Source organism: Eutrigla gurnardus (assembly GCF_963514095.1).
Source record: "Eutrigla gurnardus genome assembly, chromosome: 9".
Lineage (NCBI taxonomy): Eukaryota > Metazoa > Chordata > Actinopteri > Perciformes > Triglidae > Eutrigla > Eutrigla gurnardus.
In genome coordinates, this window is record NC_139923.1 from 19,169,248 (window position 1) to 19,177,686 (window position 8,439).

Consider the following 8,439-nt stretch of genomic DNA (forward strand, 5'->3'; position numbering starts at 1 on the left):
AGAGGTGTGTATTGTGATGAATAGTACCTGGTGTTATATGATGCTGTGCAAATAGGAACTTGAGACCAATGTAGAAGGCTTTAGTGTATATGGGTATAGACCAAATACGTCTTCACATGCTGTTTTATCCACAATTATCCTAAATAATGTCCACCATCTTCATTAACATTCTCTTGCCGTCAGTGTGTCTTATTTGGTCTGCTTTATCTCGAAACGTATATTCTGTGTTTATATCCACTATAGAATACAGATTAGGACACAATAGGTAGACAGGTTTATAGTAATGAGCACAGATCATATCCACAAGGCGCACCTGTTTCTCGGGGACAAAATCTCTGGATATTCCAGCTTCCTATAATGCTGTGGGCATGCCGTAACGCGATATGGGGCAAATAATTGAATTAAGATTTTTATATTTTCTCCGCGTAGTTGCCAAGGCTTCACTGGTAATGTGAGTATAGTCTATAGTCTGGGCGATTTGAGTGACTTGAAATGATTCCTCTTCCCGAAATTCCTCTCCCTTTAGGACCAAGCGGCCCTCTCGACCTCCATGCCGGCTCTGGCAAGGTACCAAGTAGCACAAGTGCCGACTAGCCAATGGGGTTCAGGGGGAGGTCCCTGAGCTCTGACCAGTCAAACACACTCTCCTTCCTTATATGGCAGCCGATCTCCATGGTAACGTGTGCTAAGTTGCAGCAGTCGTGTCAAAGTTCACTATATAGAGAGCTCAGTGAGCTGATCAGAGAGAAAGCATTCTGCCAGCCCGGCTCCTACCAATCGCAAATCACTTCCTAACCTCCGCCTTTTTAACATATTTGATCACTTTGATTCTCTACTCCCTTTTTCCTATTATTTCTCTGTGCACGGAGGAGGTTTTCTAGGTTGTGATCTTTGTTGTTTTGTTTTTTTGTTTTTCGGTGCTTTCGCTTTTTTGGAGGAGGGAGAGAGTTGTCTTCATATTCGAGGCTCTCCAAAAAAAAAAAACATTGGCTTCAGCTGCGCGCTCGCTGGCGCTACCTCACAAGAAGAAAAGGAAGAAGACGCGATTTTTTTTTCTACCCAGTTGGTGATTTTCTTCAAGACTTTGTGCTGGAACTTGATAGTAGCTGCTACGGTGTGCTCGCTAGAGTGTTTGTGTGCTGCTGCAGGCGACGGTCTCACCAACGCTGCTCCATCATCCGCTGAACAGTCCATGCTACCTCGGCTGATTATTCTAATATTTAGCCTGCGTTCCCCATTGATGGCTCTGCTGGATGGCTGACTGTAAGCGCCCCTGGACTTGGCCTTTAAGCGCAAGGCAGCGACTCAGCTCGCCATCGCATCAGTTTTGAAAAAAAAAAGAAAAAGAAAAACGTGCTTCGCAACGTCTCCAACAGCAATAAACCGACAGTTTCCCGGAGATTCCGAGTGGATCCGACGTAGGCTAGATTTGACGTGTTTGAGTGTCCGACTGTTAATCGCAGTTTTGCCGCGTTTCCCTGAGACATTCTCCACCCGCGACACCAAAACGGCAGACAAAAAGTTTCTTTACGTTGACTGATAGATATGGCAATGGTAGTGTGGAGAGGCTCCCAGGACGATGTGGCTGACACCCAAGGCGCCCTTTCCTCGCAGACCCAAGGAGGACTATCTCTTCCCACCCCTCAACCAGGCCAGTTGAATCTGACAGCCTCTCAGGTCGCCCCTCCGACCCCCCAGACGCCGGTCCAAGGACCCCCGAACAACACACAGTCCACGCCGACGAACCAGACGACGCAGTCGGAGAAGCAGCCGCAGCACATCGAGTGTGTGGTCTGCGGGGACAAATCCAGTGGCAAACACTACGGCCAGTTCACTTGCGAGGGCTGCAAAAGCTTCTTCAAACGGAGCGTACGACGGAACCTCACTTACACATGCCGTGCCAACAGGAATTGTCCAATCGACCAACACCACCGCAATCAGTGTCAGTACTGCCGCCTCAAAAAATGCCTCAAAGTCGGCATGAGACGGGAAGGTATTGGGACTTTTTTTTTCTTATTCATATATATGTGTGTTTGTGCTTTGAAGGCTGCTAGACGTGAAACCATGTAATGTCGCCCCCGTAGCCTGTTCTCCCTCTCCCTCTCTCTCCCCCGACTCTTCCCTCCCAGGCTGTGCGGCAGCAGCGCGCCATGGAGCCGCTCTCCGCCGCGGTCGAGTCGGGGCTCGCCGGGTCTTCTATTCTAGTAGCCTGCTCCGGCGCGTTAGCTCTGCACTTAACGTGATAACAAAACCAAAAAAAAAAGCCCGAGTCCCGGCTCAGGCTGGGACCATCGAATATGTAGATAAAGCGACGAGCGTAGATACATGTGTGCCGAATAGATGAGACAACACAGCCTCCTGCGCTATTATGGCGAGGATCGAATTAAGAGATAGCGTGTTCCGGCTACATCTGCCGCGTGTGTCCTCAAAAACTGGACGCGGGCGCGGATTACACGCATATACCATTCATACGAATTTATTTTAAAAACATCAGTGCTGTTCGTCTAAAAATAGGCCTGTACGAAACGAGATGAATTGCTAAGTAGGTTAAGGGTTAAACATGCAAGGTCTCCCTTGCCCTCTTTGTGTTCCTGCACAGCCAGCTCGTGTTGCTGTTGCCGAATAACATCATTTTAAAGCTGCACATATGCATGTGTCGTGTTAAACGGCTTCCTGGCGTTTCTCTACGTGATTTGTCTCACCGCAGCTCCCTTCTAATCCGTGCAACCGTTTTATAAACTCCTATGCAAAAACACAATGTGGATATGCATGTGTGTGTGTGTTGAATATATGTGTGTGTTATGATGTTGCATAGCAAACATGCTGTGTGTCATTTCTCTCCTCGAGGTGTGAGCTTTTGATTCACTTAATAATATGTATAATATTTGACAGCAGCTTTCGTGGCCCCGGATACATACAGTGTGATGATTTGTAGAATTCAGGCTTCAATATCTGTAGTTTCTCTTTTTACTGCAGCCGTGCAAAGGGGACGGGTGCCACCCACACAGCCACACCACGGTCAGTTCGCCTTGACAAATGGAGACCCACTGCACTGCCATTCCTACTTATCCGGATATATCTCTCTCCTGTTGAGAGCGGAGCCCTACCCGACGTCCCGGTATGGCAGTCAGTGCATGCAGCCCAACAACATAATGGGCATCGAGAACATTTGTGAACTAGCCGCCAGGATGCTCTTCAGCGCCGTGGAGTGGGCCAGGAATATTCCCTTCTTCCCAGACCTTCAGATCACCGACCAGGTGGCTCTGCTGAGGTTGACGTGGAGTGAGTTATTTGTGCTCAACGCGGCGCAGTGCTCCATGCCCCTGCATGTGGCTCCTCTGCTGGCGGCGGCTGGCCTTCACGCCTCCCCCATGTCTGCGGACAGAGTGGTGGCCTTTATGGACCACATTAGGATCTTCCAAGAGCAAGTGGAGAAGCTCAAAGCGTTGCACGTTGACTCCGCCGAATACAGCTGCTTGAAGGCAATTGTGCTCTTCACCACAGGTAAGACAATAGTGAGCCCGGCGCACTACGAGTCCAGTCTGTGTGAATGTCACTAACATGTTCACTGACATCAGCGAAATCAATGCTGACCTAAATATATCTCCACGGGGCTGTAGAGGCTGTTGCTCGTCTTAGACGTCCACCGCCATGCTGCCTTCAGGGTCAAGAGCGAAATTATATTAAAAAAAAAAAATTATCAATCAGCTGATTTATCACACACACACACACACACACACACTTGATATATTTTTATTAGCAAAATACCAACAAAATACCAACAACACGAAACAAAAACAAGAGGAAAGTGACAAAAATATTAGAGCGTAACACTAATTACTTCGAGCATCATCAAATCCGGCTATTAACACACTTCTGCTGGATCCAACGGCTTTCAGATGAATTGCTGAACTTTGATTATTATTATTATTATTATTTGTATTTCCGCCATACATCAACGTGTGTACAGCCCACGTCTTGTTGGTAGGGAATGACAGATATAAATGATGTCAGGCGCCGAGGGGGAGGGGAGTAGAAAAAGAAAGACAAGCCTAATGTCCCATTTGCACACAGTAAAAAACAAAGCGCAGGTTTCCATGCTCTCGTGTCATTTAGGGGACAGACACGTCCGAGGGAAAACAAAAACACAACCCAGTAATTGCACACGTGTCCGAATCGAACAGCACCGTGTGACGCTGCGCAGTGACAAGAGGTTCGGCGTTTATTTTTCATATTTGCAGAAATATTCGCCGCGCAGGATTCGAGGCGTCTCTGGACTTGCTCCAGAACTAGGTCATGACCCGAACTTCCCAGCTATTTTGTTACATTAGCTCCGCCATTACAGGGGGGGGGGGATATAAAAAAACAACAAGATTTCAGTGAGTAAGAGATTTACAAGGTCTCACCGTGGAGCCAATGCATGTCTTTGAAATGATATCATACCTGCAAGCCATCACCCTCTGCATTTCATTTAGCTCCAGCGGTCCACTATTGTTCTCGCGATGGTTTGTCAGCCTATTCACCAACAACAAAAATCACATTTCAGGTCATTGAATTTAATTCTAAAGCCGTTAATGGGGGCACAGTGGCTTAATTTGTCTTCCTCGTACCTGAGTCCCGGAGGCTCGAACACGAGCTGTGTGTTGGAGCCTGAACGACACGCCTTTGCTACTTCGGTGGTTTCTTTGGTTTGTTGTCATGCATAAACTTTACAAACTTAACCAATGCGCGTACAAGCGTGTTTTTTTTGTTTTTTTTTGGCACATAATCAGCTGCCGCCCACATGGAGCAGCGAAGATAGTGATTATGCGTCTCTGGTGGTATAGTATGACGGCAACTCCGTAGGCTATGGGTCCTTTTTTCCAAGCTAAATCTCTGCTCACTAAAGGTCAGTAGGTCTCCCTGTCCTTCCCTCCCCCCTCCACCCCCTCTCCTCTCCCTCTCTCCCTCTCTCTGTGCCTCTGACTGTGAGAGACAGGCCCATCTAAAACAGTCTTTAGCTACGAACGCGCTTAATTATTTAGTCCACGTTTAATTGGCTTTATCGAGGGAAATAACCGAGTAACAGTCGCGATACGAGCAGGAACACCGAATTCAGACGGTAGCAACACAACAATCACGTCTTCCTCTGCCCCTTCACAACGCCAAAGAGTTCACGTGTTTTTATTTTATCTATATGTTTATTTCGAAATAAAAATGTTCTTTAATTGTTGGAGCGATAGAAGTTTCTATATTTAAACATTGCATTTGTGGTGTGGTAATTATAGTTATTAAGTACTTCTCATACACTGGATAATATGTGCGCTAGTAATTTATGAAAACAAGCCTCGAGACAAATAAACTCCACTTTTACATATATTGGGATAATTTCCTAGAAATAATTGTTTTTTTCCCTAAACGTGACAGGCTATCAATTTCCGCCAGTATATGACCACGGTGGGGGAAAGCCCCCTCCTAGTGAGAGAGACACTTTAGGTTACATTTTATTAATGTTTATTTGCTTTCCCCCCTCCTCCCAGATGCTTGTGGCCTCTCAGATGTGGCCCATGTGGAAAGTTTGCAGGAGAAGTCCCAGTGCGCCCTGGAGGAATATGTCCGGAGCCAGTACCCCAACCAGCCAACACGGTTTGGGAAGTTGTTACTCCGCTTGCCTTCCCTCCGCACAGTCTCTTCCTCGGTCATAGAACAATTATTTTTCGTCCGATTGGTAGGTAAAACCCCAATTGAAACTCTCATCAGGGATATGTTGCTTTCGGGGAGCAGTTTTAACTGGCCTTACATGTCAATTCAGTAAAGCAAGAAGGAGACGAACAAACAAAAGGTGGGGTCGGGGGCCGCGAGACAACAATGATTATAGCTGCTTTTGTGGAAGGAATAAAAAACCAACCGGCTGTTACACGGGGCTGGCTTTTCATGAAGAAAGACATTGACGTAAATGACTGTGAATTCCCCCCTACTCCAAAAAAAAAAAAAAAAAAAAAAAAATATTGAGACATCCACTGAACTTTACAAAATGGCAGATACGTGCTCCCAGTTTCCATGCAGAACAACCTGCTTCAATTCATTTTTTATAATGAAAGAAGAAAATGAGAAAAAAATGAAAGGGGATTTTTGTTGATCCATCTGAGGAAAATTTAAGTATTAAGTGCATTTAAAATGATAATTTGGGTAAAAAAAACTCTAAAAAAAAACAGGAGAAAGGGAAAATACGAAACGTGAATTTTCTTTTCTCAAATGACTTGTCCTGTGTCCATGTATAGCTGTGTTTTGTACTTTCTTTGTTCCTCCTTTCTGGTTTCAAACCGGCCTATGTGATTTCTGTAGTACAGGTGGTGTTATTTTCTAAGACAATGATTTATTTTGAAAATGTGTTTAAAAAAAAAAAGTTCTAAAAAGAATTAAAACCACAGCAATAGGAGTATAGGTTAATAATCTAGGCTTAATGCTGCAAGCGCACTTATATTCTTAGGATGACCAATACCATCTGGGAAAAGGGAGTTGTGTTTTTTTTTTTGAGAGCTCATGTTCAACTTTATGACCCAGCAGACTTTTTTTTTTTGCTCTTTATTAATATTAAATTAACAGAATCCACTTTGTTTTCCAAATTACTTGCCAAAAAGTCTTCCCCCACTTCAGCCAGCTTTGGATATTTTGCATTAGTTCCCCAATTGAATAGAATAAAAAACAAAATCCTACAAGTTGCCTATCCTGCTGTAAGAAAGCTATTTGAAACAAGCTGCTTTAAATGCCTTCATGTGCATTTTAGTGGCTCAAACTGCACTGGATGCATAACTGACTTGTTTTTTTTAATGGAGAGGTCAAGGGTCATAAAAGTTTGAAGCCTAGCCAGAGTAGTGTTTAATAGCAGTATTATTAAAGCGTCCCTGAAATGTCACCCTTTATTCACTTCAAGCATTAAGTGCCTGACAAGCATGATGTGATTTCTTATCAAAACGTTGTTAAAGTAGGCCTGTACAACATTGTTTTTGGGGGGGAAACACAATTCGATTTGAAACTTCAGTCGTGTATTTCACTTGAAAAAAAAAAACACTGATAGAGGCAGTATTCTTGTAAATATAGGTCAATTCATTTCAACAAGTTTTTTCCTTTATACAAAGTATATGTGATTAAGAAAAATCTGTGGTTGCCATTTTTTTTTCTCTCTCGGTAATACAACGTCTTCAAAATTGAGTGGCAGACTTAGCTAGTAGCACTGAAAGTTATGTTTTTATTGTATATACATATTACTACAAATGTTTTTCTTTTTCATGTATATTTAGACTGTGAATGCATGGCCACAGGTCGCTAACCTATTTTACCTTTGATATATAAATGTAAATGTTTTCTCTCTCTCTCTCTCTCGCTCTCTCTCTCTCTTTTTTGACTGTATAGATATAATCTGTGCATTCAGTACACTAGCCCTTGTATTTAAAGAAACAAAAAAAAGAAAGAAAAGAAACGACGTACATTAGGCTTCAGACTTAAAAACAGGGTGAGCAGGTTTTTTTGGGGGGAAAGGAGTTGATATTTTAACTTTAGTGTTATTGCTCCTTTGGTCTTTGACAGGTGCCGTGGTGTGCTTGAGCGCGTGCGTGTGTGTGTGCGTGCGTGCGTGCCCGTGTGTGTGTTTGGAAGCTAGCAATTTTGTCTTTGTTTTGAGGCTTTTCTTCAACGCACACACAAGAACACCATGTTGTGGTTGAATTAAAAGGGATCACTGATTGAACACTGATCTTGGGCTGTTCGTAGCCACATATGGACCAGAGAATGATACATGATTGTAATTATGAACAGTTTAAACTGACCCACGTTTTTATATAAATATATAAAAATATATGACTGCAGGGTATTAATAACGTATAGATACTTTTTTTATGATTATTATTATTATTAATTGCAAGTGATATATGTGAGTGTGTGTGAAAGTTTATAGTTGAACACAATTCTTGTTTGTTTGTGTTAGCTTATTGTAAACAAGCATTCTGCTGTAAATTTGTTCTTGGTATTAAATTATAATTTATGAATTTGAAAACACGTTTTTTCATGTTTTTTTTACTTCCCAGGCGTACGCGTGAACTTGTGTGTGTGTGTGCGCGCGTGTGGTCGGTTGGAGGGGGGGAGTGGAGTCAATTTGCTGTGGCAGGATGTTGCCCTTTTGCCCCATGAAAGTGATTAATGAATTACAAAATAATTAATCAACCAGCCAACACCAGCTCGACGGCGTCACTTCTTTGCTACAAGGTGAAGATTATTTTCCATAAAATTGCCCATCAGTAATTTTCTAGACAGTTTAGGAAAATAATGGATTGTCACTGAAACTTCAGGAATGGGATACACCAGTTGCAATAAGGCGACCTGCCTCAGCAGATAATGACATTTCATAACAGCAGACCTCCCTCACGCGGGACGCGCTGCGAGGAGGAACAGCCACGCGTTCGC

The 8,439-nt window shown here is 43.7% G+C and overlaps 1 protein-coding gene across 2 annotated transcripts; it reads left to right on the forward strand.

Annotated features, from left to right (window-relative positions):
* Positions 1-693: 693 nt before the first annotated feature.
* Positions 694-8,032, forward strand: nr2f2 (nuclear receptor subfamily 2, group F, member 2). Of its 2 annotated transcripts, none has more exons than XM_084016564.1 (3): positions 694-1,993; positions 2,959-3,504; positions 5,520-8,032. In XM_084016564.1, exons 1-3 carry the CDS (start codon positions 1,546-1,548, stop codon positions 5,792-5,794), a joined length of 1,269 nt encoding a protein of 422 aa, XP_083872690.1. In that variant the 5' UTR covers positions 694-1,545; the 3' UTR covers positions 5,795-8,032. The 2 variants fall into 2 exon arrangements, with proteins under 2 accessions (XP_083872690.1, XP_083872691.1); XM_084016565.1 differs by having other exon boundaries at positions 698-1,993; positions 2,977-3,504.
* The last annotated feature ends 407 nt before the right edge of the window (positions 8,033-8,439 follow it).